The following is a 12,906-nucleotide window of genomic DNA, read 5'->3' on the forward strand; positions in this document are numbered from 1 at the left end:
AAGGGAAAATAGAATTCTCAAACAACTGTGCTCATTACTGAATGTTTGGAGATCCTAATTAGGGGGCCTAAAGCACAGCTTACCTTGGTTGGTCTCAAAGGATTCCCCTTTCCTCTTCCTGTTGCGCTGGTCATTCTGTTTTTTTTCTGGAGTCTTAAGGGGGAGAAAAACAAATCCCAAATCAATTTCTGCAGATATCTCAGCATCAAAGCACACTAAGAAATTCAAAACCCCCTGGAAGACTTCTCAGTTTGTAAACACAGAGGTTTATGTTTCCCCTCTTTGATACCGGGGAACAAAAAATCAGTGACCACTGCAGCCCCACTAACAGCAAGTATTACACCAAAAATGAATTAACTCCATTAAGGAAGACTGCAAGGCACTTGAGAGTTAAGATCACTGCCTTGCACCTTCCCGAGGGCTAAATTGTTTGAGTTTTGTTGAGGCTATTTGCATGGCAGGGAATTAGAGAGTCCAAAAGGTGGCATATTTTCTCCTGCTGGAATGGAACCCTGACTATTTTCACATAGTTGACAGTAATCAGGTATCTTCTGGTTTGACCCCAGGACAGGCTGTCCAGTAAACACCAGGTTCACTTACTTCCAGCTCCTTGTCACTTAGTGAGCCCACACTGCACAAACTCTGATTGGAAGATTCACTGTTCAGGGGCCCCTGGCAAAATAGACAAAAAAGCAAAAGTATATTTACATATGCTGAAGATGGTTATAACTTCCCAGAAAAGCATCACACACACACACACACACACACACACACACACACACTTGTTGCATCCCTTTTCAGTGCAATGAACTGTCTACAAATGAGAAATTAAAGTAATCGTGTCTTTCTTTGGTGCATTTACAAAATCTCAGTTCTAATGCTGGACAGCATAGTGCCAAAACCTATCACAGGAAATTCTGTTGGTGCTAACTAGCTCCTGGTTTCTTTGCACGTGTGCAGTTCCCTTCCCATATCCACTTCAGGTACTGGATGCAAAAAGTATTTCCAGGGTACCTACCACCTGAACCAAAGACTATAAGCCAGGGGTCAGCAAACTTTTTCAGCAGGGGGTCGGTCCACTGTCCTTCAGACCTTGTGGGGGGCCGGACTATATTTTTTTTGGAGGGGGGAATGAACGAATTCCTATGCCCCACAAATAACCCAGAGATGCATTTTAAATAAATAAAATTCAACTCGTGTAAAAACAAGCTGATTCCCGGCCCGTCCGCGGGCCGGATTTAGAAGGTGACTGGGCCCGATCCGGCCCCTGGGCCTTAGTTTGCCTCCGCATGCTATAAGCTTAGGATAAAACAAAACTTGCATTTACTTGATTAAACCTGTTTGTGTAAAAACTGATGTAAAAGCTTTTAAGGAGCACTGGTGACACAAGGACACTTGCATCCTGACATTATGTTGGGCACCACTGCCATCAGTTCCTAGTGGGGAAGGATGTTATTTATTTAAACAGATTTCTTGCCCACCCTTTACTACAAGATCGCAGGATGGGCTACAACCATGCAATAATTATACAATATTAAAATCAAATCAAATCCTTTAAAAGAAAAAGATCAAACAGTACACCAAACAGGAAGGTGGCATGCCTATTATATCTATGCTGAGAATAGATACGCAAAAATTGAAGGACTCTGCAGTGGTTCTGGGAAAACGAAAAACATTAATCTCTGGGTAGCCATCAGAGCATAAATACCTATGTCTCCCATTACCAACAGGAGTCTCAAGCAACTGGAATATTCTCACCTAAGTGCCAATTCCTATCTTTATATACAAGGAAGAATTGGCTACAATTACACAACAAGCTGTACAGTAGATCTGCACCAGATGCCCAAGCACTAAATAAAAATGTCCTTCTGGTTGCAGAGAAACACACATGAATACTTTGGCCTTAAACTCCACTCAGGTGGTATACTTGTGTCTTGACGATGTTACTTCAGATCTAAGATGAGGGCCTCACATAACTAACCAAAAAAATTCTTGCAGATTAATACATCAGGGAAAAGGCTCGGCTCGGCAAATAGGGCTAGTTCCCCCTAAGTTCCTTTTCAGTTCACACATAAAAGCTTATCTCACCAACCATATCCTATTCATTCAAAAAGTCTTCAAAAGATGGTGGACTTATCTGTTTTTTAACAATAATTTGTGTATTTTTAATAACGTGAAGTTTTCCCATAATACCTTTGTAATACCGCGGGAATGTTTTACGTTTGGGAGTCTCAGATGGATCTGGCTGGCAAATTTAATTGTTAAAGTAAGGTTAATGTTGACATGCAAGTCAGCGCACAGACTAATAACAGAAGAGTTACAAAGACTTGAGAGACTATACACATGAACCAACAGCAATGAGATCTTTGAAAGAAAGTGGGGGATTTAGTTCATCATATTTCCCTTGAAGAAGTTTAGAATAACTACATAAAGGAACATGAAGCTCCAAAACATACACAGTGGCTAGGTTGATTTGTGTTAAGTACAACATTTGCTAGTGATGCCCACCTGGTGCCATCATTAACACGCTTCCAGCTCCAGGTAAAATCTCTTTACTCCCAGCTACTTGACAAATGAGGATGATATTGCTGACTATTGATGGTACGTTTTTTGCTGATGCTCTATTGGATTTGTTTGTATTGTATGGTTTTTACTGCAATGGATTGCTCTTTTTCTCATCGTATGCTTTGCATTTTGCTTTCTCATTTTGTAAATTGCTTGGAGACTTTTTACTGCCAAGCAACTAATAAGTTGAAATAATAACAACAAAATGTATACACCATTATTATTAATAAAATACCAAAGTAGTACCATTTTGGCCATCTCGGGAATTTGAATCTTTTTCTTTCTTTCTTTGAAGTGGAGCAACCTGGACCTCAAAATTAGACCTAAAATTAAGATAAGAAACTGTCCCTCAAAGAGGTAAGGAGGCGTTGCCAATTCCACCTTCATTGCAGTCATGTGAACCAAAACTGCATGACATTCCTGATTGTCCCCCAATTCCCAGCTGTTTTTTTTTTTTGAGGGGGGGGGCACAACACTGTCTTGTTTTATTAATTCCCCAAATGTTTTCACTAAGAAAGCCCAAGACGCAAGCTTAAAAAAAAAAAACCTTCTTGAAATACTGCAGCCAAATGATAAGCTCATGACAAGATTTAATGGAGCAAAAATGAATACACTAAACTTGGCTGCACATAAAATCAAACTTAATGAAACCCAAAGCGAGTGATGACAGTTCCAAATCAAATATGGTCTACAAAAACTTTGTTTCAACAATCCTCCAGTCCAGGCATAGGCAAACTCGGCCCTCCAGATGTTTTGGGACTACAACTCCCATCATCCCTAGCTAACAGGACCAGTGGTCAGGGATGATGGGAACTGTAGTCTCAAAACATCTGGAGAGCCGAGTTTGCCTATGCCTGCTCCAGTCTATTATTGGCAGGCTAGCAACATGTCTGTGATGGGAACTATGTAACACAGACTTATTTGCTACCTGCCTAGGGTGAGCAGCAGCTGTCATGGATAAGCACACAGATAGCAAGGGGTTGTATTCAATTAAATCCTACTCAGATTAGCCCCACGGATATCAATGAATCTAAATTAGTTATGTCAATTAACTTCAGTGGGTCTACTCTGAGTAGGAGTACTACCCAAGGATTATCACATGCAAGCTCTCCTCTAGCCTCAGAGGACTACCACACTCACCTTTCACTAACATTTGCATTTATATAATCTGTATCTACTGTAAGAATTTAGAACTATGAAGAACTGGTACCAGTTTACCTTTGATTTTGTTGTTGCCTCTTCCTTTTATTTTTTATTGCATTATACTATAAGACCAAGAGCAGGGGTTGCAGGGGTTGTAGTTTTTGAATCTTTTCGAAGCACCTATAAAACCTAAGGCACTTTGAAAACCAATTATAGTTGTTATTGTCGCTGAGGGCTGTTTTTCTAAGAATCCCAAGAATGTCAGGATCCCATTTTTGCAACCAATTCAACATGCAACTCCATCCATAAAAATAAGATGGAACACAGAGCAATTCAGTCTTGAACATTTAGTTTGGATGATGTTATGATATGCTAGTGAAAACAGAAGAAACCTGAGAGAACTGGAGATGGCTGACGGAAGAGAATGCCATCAACATTGATGTGGGATTTAAAACAAAGAATGAAAGAAGTTACCAAAAGCAGATACTTGATATAAGGACAGAAAAGAAACTTTAGTTATAGGAATGTCTAGCATTGTGTGAGAAGGTAACTTCTCAAGCTTCCAAGATAAGTTCATTACTCAACTGATAAAAAGCATTCAACTTCTACTAATGCTCACTGCTCATATATTATGAACTTTTCACATCAAAACAAGCTGCAGAGGTCATGAAATGCTGGATTATTTTCGAAGTATGTTTGATTTCTGAACATTTAGAGGTCATACATACATTTTGCTTCAGGAGTGTTCTCCATCCCCATGACAGCAAGCAAAAGATGCCAAAAGTTGACACTTTAGATTATTAGAAGTCCACCAAGCATCAAATGAAAGGTTACTGAGTGTGCACATGCTTTTGGTCAGTGAGCTGTGCTGATACCAACCTTTGCAACACCAGCTCCAGTGAACCTGGCCTCCAACAGTTCCTGCCGTCGTGGGTCCAGGCTATGCAATTCTTCCATCATATCTGCCAACAATGATAGACAACACAGTGTATAAGTATCCAATGCAGAGATAATTAAAGCTTGCCGTTATTGGGTTGAAGTCAAAACATTAATATAAGGAAACATTAATAGCATTAACCAATCAAATATGAAAGGGTATATAGTGATACAACACTGTTGTTTTAAATGGTGTCATTATAACCAGAACTGTGGGTAACATTCTTATTTCTCCAATAAAATTATTCCCGGCATTATTGGGTGGTTTCTTTGTGTATGAACTAACTACTCTTCCCTTACTATGCACAAGTGAATGTGATTTAATTATCCTTCTCCACATGGATCAAGGGCAAAGTTTGGATACCCAAAATTCCTTTCTCTCTCACCCTAGTAAATGTCTGTGGAACAAGCATTTTTAACATAATATCATTAGTAGCAACCGCATAAGATCTCCAGGAATCAAGAAGCTGAGATTGTAAGGGAAAATGCATAATAATTCACTACTCCTAAAAAGAGAAAAGGCAAATGCTAACATGCTGAGATGCACTATATATATTTTTAATTGCTTCAGTCCCATATCACACATACAGGACTGGGTATGTTCATTTCTGAAGGACCTGTTTGACCCTAATATATTCCTCATTCTGAGAAACATGTTGCTATCCCATGCTTTCCTATGAAGAGCAAGAGATCACTGAAGATACTACATTTGCAAATCACACTCTGCCAAAGCAGCAACATGGCAGCTCAAAAGTACTGGACAATCTCCCTTCATTAACCACATTTCACATCAAAACACTAATGGAGAACAGGACATGGGGCTGGCCTTTCTATTCCACATATAGTTGTACCTTGGTTCTCGAACAGAATGCGTTCCAGGAGTCCGTTCGACTCCCAGAACCATTCAAAAACCAAGAAGCAGCTTCCGATTGGCTGCAGGAGGTTTTCAATTGTTCGGAAGCCGAAATATACGAGTTCCAAGGCGTTTGGCAACCAACGTACGACTGTAAATATACTGGAACCCTATTTTCCTATGAATGTTGTATCTTGGAGATTCTGGTCCTCCATCAGTGTGGCACAATTCTTCAGTTTGCTGATGGGTTCTCCTCTGTGTTCATGTAAAGCCACTCTTAGTAACTTTCCTCTGAAGTTGGTTAACAATATCTGGTCCCTTATAAACAATTAAACATACACTAACAATAAAGTCAAACAAGTGAAATAAACGTATTGTGTTTCAAAAAGTTCACTGTCAACCTAACTAGTAAATATTGCTAATAAAATATTTCATTCCTGTTTACAAAAGTGAGAGATAATACATATGCGTTCGCAGACAAAACAGTCATTTCCTCAGTGTAGAGATAGATCCTTGACCGTGCATTCATCTACCCTACAATTTATAGACCAACCCCTCAAAGGTTACGCTAAAAATATCACAGAAATGAAAACATTTATGGATAACAAAGGGACAAGGTCTATTTTCTTTTCAATTCCCTTTAGCATCTTCCCAGACAGGTCTACCATGAGCTTGACCGCTGAAGGGTACACAACCAAACACTAAAACAGAAACAGAGGCCACAACATGGGTCAGATAATAGAACTGTAGAATTGGAAGGGACCACGAGGATCATCTAGTCCAACCCCCCTGCAATTCAGGAATCTTTTACCCAACATTGGGCTCAAACCCATGACCCTGAGATTAAAGATTTCATGCTCTACTGACAGAGCTAGAGTATGTGTATAGCAAGAGTTCTTGGGAGTTCTTGAAACGTTTCAGACTGGCTCAGAGGAAATACTAAACTATAATTAAAGGAATCTTTGGGGACGCGGGTGGCGCTGTGGGTAAAACCTCAGTGCCTAGGACTTGCCGATTGTATGGTCGGTGGTTCGAATCCCCACTGCGGGGTGAGCTCCCGTCTTTCAGTCCCAGCTCCTGCCCACCTAGCAGTTCGAAAGCACCCCTAAGTGCAAGTAGATAAATAGGTACCGCTTTATAGCGGGAAGGTAAACGGCGTTTCCGTGTGCTGCGCTGGTGCTGGCTCGCCAGAGCAGCTTCGTCACGCTGGCCACGTGACCCGGAAGTGTCTCCGGACAGCGCTGGCCCCCGGCCTCTTAAGTGAGATGGGTACACAACCCGAGTCGGACACAACTGGCCCGAAAGGGCAGGGGTACCTTTACCTTTACCTATGTTTAATCTTAAATACGGTAACGGGGGGGGGGGAACCAACTTCATGCCATAGTTTATAAAGATGGCTTGGTTCCACAAAGCATAAAGTTAACCATAGTTTAGGGTTCATATGCAATGCCAAAGGAGAAACTTCCAATCTCCTTTTTGCGATTGTGTCAAAGGCTAGGAGGAGAAAAGCCCTGAAGGAGGCCAGGCCAGTTCCCATAACCCTAGACTATGGTTCAGGTGGTGTTATAGCCCTTAAATGGAGCAATTATTTAATAATTGATTGACAGAACAGTAGAAAAGCAAAGTGCATCTGACCCTATGACTCACACTTTTCCAAAGGCATTGTTTCCAGAACTATTTATTCGCTTTCATTTCCCCAACTAAAAAATAAAACACTGAATCACTCTGGACTTCTAGCACATGCCTAGAAGGAACATTCCTGAAGACCACCAACACCCTTTAGAAAGAGGAAGGGGGGGGACCAGCTACTGACTTCACATCAGTTGTTCTGTTTGCTTTCCATTTTGTCCCCATTATCACTTTTCTAGAAGACTGCAGCAGAAGAAAAAGCATCAAGTGGAATTTTTAAAAATCACTAGTCAGGGAGTTTTTAACAGCAGCCAGGATAGTTAAAGGACTGCTTTCTCCCACTCATTAAGATATTTGGGGGAAGACTCTTCTGAATCCTGCTAACATCACAGTTGTGTTTGGCTGGGATACAGCTGCAGCCAGATTTTGAAATTCCCTTCCCAGGGAACCTCATTTCCCCATCTCTCTTTAGCATTTTACAGTGGTACCTCGGGTTAAGTACTTAATTCGTTCCGGAGGTCCGTTCTTAACCTGAAACTGTTCTTAACCTGAAGCACCACTTTAGCTAATGGGGCTTCCTGCTGCCGCCGGAGCACAATTTCTGTTCTCATCCTGAAGCAAAGTTCTTAACCCAAGGTACTATTTCTGGGTTAGCAGAGTCTGTAACCTGAAGCGTATGTAACCTGAAGCGTATGTAACCCGAGGTACCACTGTATTTACTATCTGTTATCTGCTACCTCCTTTTAGCTGTTCAATAGTTTTGTTATCATGCTATCAACCACTGAAATATTTTAAAATGGAAAGGCTAGTTGTATATTTATAGCGAGGGTGTGAAACCTATGGCCTTCCAGATATGGTTGCACTACAACTTCCATCATCTCTAACTACTGGTATGCTGGCTAGGGCTGATGGACAACTCCACTCAAGTCCAACAATATATGGATGGCCACAGGTCCCCCATCTTTGACTTATAACAGATAAATAACACGGCAGTGCTGTAGTGTTGTTGGTGATAGTCTGAAGAACATGTCAACAATATGACCATACGGTTACAACCTTAGCCACACTTTACTTTGAAATATACGGATCAGTGCAAGTGATGGGACGTCCAAATAGGCTTATTTTTTATCACAGTATCTATTAGAAGGAAGAAAATGGTTCTAATTGAGTATGCTTACAAACATTCCAAAATCTCCCAACAAGGCTTCTAAAACAACTCAATAAGCTACAAAGGAACCAGCTGGGAAGATAATGAAGCATTCATAATTATTAAAAGCATTCAAGTTTAAAGCAGCCACACAAAGGTGGGTTTGTCACCTCAGGGACTTCTGAACCCCTAAAGTGGGCGGGCATCTGAGAAAGGCATTTGTGCACGTTTTAAACAGACTTCTGATCACTTTCCCCTCAAGGCATGTTAAATTCCCTGAAGTGGGAATTGAGCATCTCTCAAGCATGTATGTGTGCAGAATGACGATAAAGCCAACAAACTGTTGTTTCGTGGCATTATATGAAATGATAAACGAATACGTAACGTCCCCCAATTGAGTGTCCCCCTCGCCCTGAATTCTACTTCTTGCTATTCCAGCGGACACATTTATTTCACTTTGTAACCTCCAATCCCGCTCGCTTTATCCTTGACTTCTCAAGAGATGGCCCTACAGTTTAGGACCCAAGACCACCACCTTGTTGGAATTTACAATAGTTAAAACAGGAGCCAATGACTCTCCCCACCCAGGCAAGTGACACCCAGTCAAGCATCCAAGCCTTATCCACTTGTTCTTATGGGATGGGGACCACCTCTTTTACTCCAATGGGGAGTGACAGAAGAGCACCCCTGTCCCCTCCTGCTTTAACCCCTGCTAACCTATTAACCCCCCATTTTTATTTTTATTTTAAAAAAAGCAGTAACAACCCCTACCCACACTTCCAGCTGTGGCGACTCCCACCCGCGGGGGCCTGCCGTCCCCAGAGGCCGCTGACATCTCACTCTCCCCTTGACCGGAAAACAAAACAACCCCCTCACGACCAGGCCCAAGGAGGCTCGGCACCTGAGACCTCTAGGCCCGGCAACCCACCTACCCCACCGCGCCCCGTTCACTGACACGGGTGGGCGCGACCCTCTCCCAACCACGGAAAGTTACCAAGGCAACGGAGCCCCCCACCCCACCCAGCACGCGAGAGGGAGGCTCTTCCGCCCCCCCTCCCCAACCGACCAGAACGTTCCCATAGCAACAGCCCGGGCGCGCTCGCCACCCCCCCCCCACAACTCGCCCTTATTTTAAGCCCCCACCGGGCTTGCAACTTCTAATTAGGCAACGTAGGCCAGTCTCGAGGCCTACATGAGAGAACGGCCACCACGCGCGTTAACTCCCCCCCCCAAAAAAACCCCACACGTCGCCCCAATAAAAACAACCCCACAGTAATATGAGACACCCACACACCCCAAGGCCTACAGGGGCATGTATGGGTCCGTCCCCCCACAACGTTACCATAGTAACCCGGGCCCCTTTCCCGAGGTTGGGACACGGGGGGGGGGACGCACTCGCCCTCCTTCCGCGGCGTTGCTATAGCAACCGATAGGACGGGGGGGGAGGCGAGGCCTACACAGACCGTTGACCCCCCCCCCTCAAGAAATAAAATGTCACCAAGTGTAACGGCAACGGAGCTGGGGCTGAAGGAGAAGCCCCAGCTGCAAGGCCTACCTACTCCTCCCTCGGAAAGCGCCGCCGCCGCAGCTGCACCTCTTCCCCGACCCTCCTAAGGCCTACCAGGGGAAGGCCGGCCTGTTCGCCTGCCGGCCACGGCCTGGATGGAAGGGCGGCCGGGGAGAAGCGAGCCTCTCTCTTCCCGCAGCGCCCGTCCGCAACGTGGGGCCGAGGCAAGGGATGCCCGGGACGCGCGGTCTCTCTCACCTGTGGCGGTGGCGGCTCGGCTGGGCTTCGCTCCTGGGCCAGCCGGTTGGTTGGTTGCAGGGCCCTTTTTTGCCCCAAGGAGAAGACGGGGAGATGGAGAAGGAGGGATCACCGGAGGAAGGTGGCGGTGGGAGAGCAGCTGCTCCTGCTGCGCCCTCTCGGCAGAGACCGAGAAGGGAGAGAAGCGAGCAGGCAGGCCGTAAAATCCCCGGCCTCGCGTAGGCTCCCCGCCCGGCCAAGGTAGCCTCGTTCCCGAGAGGGTTGGGGCTCTCCTCCTCCTCCTCCTCTTTTTCCCCCCGAGGACGGGATTAGGGATGGGTGGGTGGGAGAGGGGGGGCGTTTACCCCAAAAAATGCTATTCAGGTGGGGGGGTTGGTTGCAAGTTGCGATCAATGGGGGCGGGGCAGCCCCCCCACATTTCACTTTTTCTCCCCCCCCCAGCTCTCGCCTATACACCCCCTTCTCCCCCGCCCCCCTTTACTTAGGCTTTTTTTTTAAAGCCCAGCCCCCGGATCGATTGGTGCAAGGAGAAGAGGTGTTGGGGGGGGGAACCACTTGTGAAAGCACGTGTTGTCTCGCGAGATTTGCACGGGTGGGAGGTTGGTGTGCGGGTGCGCGAGGTGGGGCGGGGGGGGGAGGTTGAGTCGGTGGTGGTGAGAAAAAAGGTTGGGGGAAGGGGAGAGGTCAGTGCAAGGAGGTGCTAAAAACCTCGGGGTGGGGCGATGGGAGGGCCCGGGCTGCATTGCATTGCATTGCATGTGGCTTTTTAAATTTTATTTAACCCTGCCTTATTTGCGGGCACCAGGTTTTGCCAAAGGCGGATGGACACCCCGCCCCCCCCACCCATCGTTGCAGAATCCAGGATCGTGTCCGGCCTGACAGGTGGAAAAAATTGCTGAGTCAGAGCTTTCATCAAGGGGGGGGGTCATGGCATGGAGACTGCTTTCCTTCTTGGGGGGTCGCAGCAAAACGAAGAATGGACCCATATACTGGGCGAGGGGGTGTTGGGCTACACAGAGGAAGGGGTTTCGCCTGTTAACTCGAGAGGGGGGGCGTGGTCGCCTTTGTATAATAGGGACTTAAGGTAGGTGGGTATTTTTTCTGCATTGTGGTCAGGTGCAGGTGGTGGGTTTGTCTCCAAAGGGATGGGGGTCTGTGTCTCGGGGTGTTATTTGCAGAAGGGGGGGGGGTTCTTGTGCTTTGGAAGCTTCAAGGCGATTATATATACAGTTCAACCGGTGTGTTTTTTCATCAGTGGCATTGCGGGAGGAAGTGAAGGATGCGGAAGCGTTTGGGCTGATTTGTGAGCATGTGGGGGATTTCTTGATCCGGAGGAGAAAATGTGGGTGTACAAAAGGCATGAGGTGGTTAGTAGTTCACAACAGCCCTACATGATGTATCTCAAAAGCCGATCAGAGCCAGTTCAATGGAGGTTGCTCCCAGGTAAGTGGGTACAGGATTAGTTGGGAGATGGATGGGTGTTTTGCCTTGGAAAGTGTCAGGGAAAGGTGTAGGCATCATGGGGGAAAACCAGGTTGAATCACAAGCAGGCATGTGGAGGTGCTGGGGTGTCAGGGAAAGGGTATATTTCAAAGGACAAGGGTTTGTGTGTGTGGCTTCTTCATTTGCCGGATCCAGGAGAAATCCCAACAATGTAAGACAAGGTTAATTTGTGGGAGTCAGATATAATTGTGAAACAGTGGCTTGTTTAAAGCTATTACTAAGGCAGGGGTGAGGAATACCCAGTCCTCCCCATTTAGCCTGAGGCCATTTTGGCCAAGCCACACCCATAATGGGTATTTGTTGGCACCAGTCCAAGATTGTGTCAAATGGTGCTTTCGGTGGAGCTTCTGAAGACTCTGCAAGGGGGGGGGGGAAGGTCACCTGTTGTCATTGCCCACCTGTCAAACTTTGCCCATCGGGGGTTAGGGAAGATGACAATCTGGTCCCTCAGGGTAGAAAGGTAGCCACACCTGAGCTAATGGAGGAATTCACACAGTGCTAAGTATGTCATGAACTGGTTTGGATGCAGAGCAGTAGTGGGAGACAGCAGCTGGGGAACCCCCAAGGGAACCATCAGCGGAAGAAGGCTGAGGGCCAGGGGATTGGTGGTGGAATGATGATGATGAGTGGTGAGAGGGAGAAGAGGGAACAGACTGGGAGAAGGAGGAGTCAGAAGCTGGAGGCAACAGGGTTTAGTGAGCAGGAAGAGGCTGTGGCAGAGAGCAGTCCAGAACCAGTGGCAGAAGAGGCGGCTAGAGAGGAGAGGCAGAGATGAGGCTGGCTGCTGAAGAAGCCAGGGGTCTCCCCCTCCTGCTGCGACCAGCTCCCCTCTCCCCAGTCTACCAGAACATGCAAAGAGATGAAGAAGATGGAGGAATGAGAGACAAGAAGGAGGAACCCAAGATTGCTTGGGAAGGACCTGGGAAAGGAGACTTGGGGAGGTGGGGACCTCACACCTGACTCATCGGGGCAAGATCTGCTGGGAAGAGTTGCTGTGCTCGCTAGGCCTGGTCTCTGAGCTTGTTTTTTTTCCTTTGAATAAAGAGACTTAACTTCATTGACACCGTGTGAGTTATTGCTGACCTGCCCATTGCACGCCCCCTGAGAGTATGTGCAAGAACAGTCATCTCCACTAATGCAGACAGAAAGAGGGCACAAACGTTTCTCTTACATTTTCAGCTAACCACTGTTACCCATTTGGAATCACAATAAGCCACAGTATCTTTATGGAAGGAATGACTAGGTGAGCCTAAGGCTTAGCTCTCTCTTCTGGTATGGCGGTTAACAGCCTTTATTTGTTTTTGATTAACCAGTTTCAAAATCTGAATAAATTTTAAGGACTGTGTTAATCTTTAGTTTGCTTAA

At 45.7% G+C, this 12,906-nt stretch overlaps 1 protein-coding gene and 1 long non-coding RNA gene across 20 annotated transcripts in view; one reads left to right on the forward strand and one right to left on the reverse strand.

Moving 5' to 3' along the window:
- TLK2 (tousled like kinase 2) overlaps positions 1-10,673 on the reverse strand; it is a 39,927-nt gene extending 29,254 nt beyond the window's left edge. The window contains exons 1-4 of one of the 15 annotated variants that reach the window (XM_083469699.1): positions 10,039-10,673; positions 4,588-4,670; positions 601-672; positions 84-153 (exon numbers count right to left, since the gene is read on the reverse strand). In XM_083469699.1, the coding sequence (XP_083325825.1) occupies positions 84-153; positions 601-672; positions 4,588-4,668 (223 nt within the window). In that variant the 5' untranslated portion in view covers positions 4,669-4,670; positions 10,039-10,673. The other 14 variants (XM_083469708.1, XM_083469703.1, XM_083469709.1 and 11 more) reach the window with 14 other exon arrangements.
- On the forward strand, positions 10,170-12,606 carry LOC310690837. 5 transcript variants are annotated; one of them, XR_014518184.1, is made up of 2 exons: positions 10,170-10,278; positions 11,294-12,606. It is a non-coding gene; the product is annotated as an uncharacterized lncRNA (long non-coding RNA). The 5 variants fall into 5 exon arrangements; XR_014518185.1 differs by lacking the exon at positions 10,170-10,278 and adding an exon at positions 10,678-10,721; XR_014518186.1 differs by lacking the exon at positions 10,170-10,278 and adding an exon at positions 10,731-10,920.
- The last annotated feature ends 300 nt before the right edge of the window (positions 12,607-12,906 follow it).

This window comes from Podarcis liolepis (assembly GCF_965112155.1).
Source record: "Podarcis liolepis genome assembly, chromosome: 13".
Classification (NCBI taxonomy): Eukaryota; Metazoa; Chordata; class Lepidosauria; order Squamata; family Lacertidae; genus Podarcis; species Podarcis liolepis.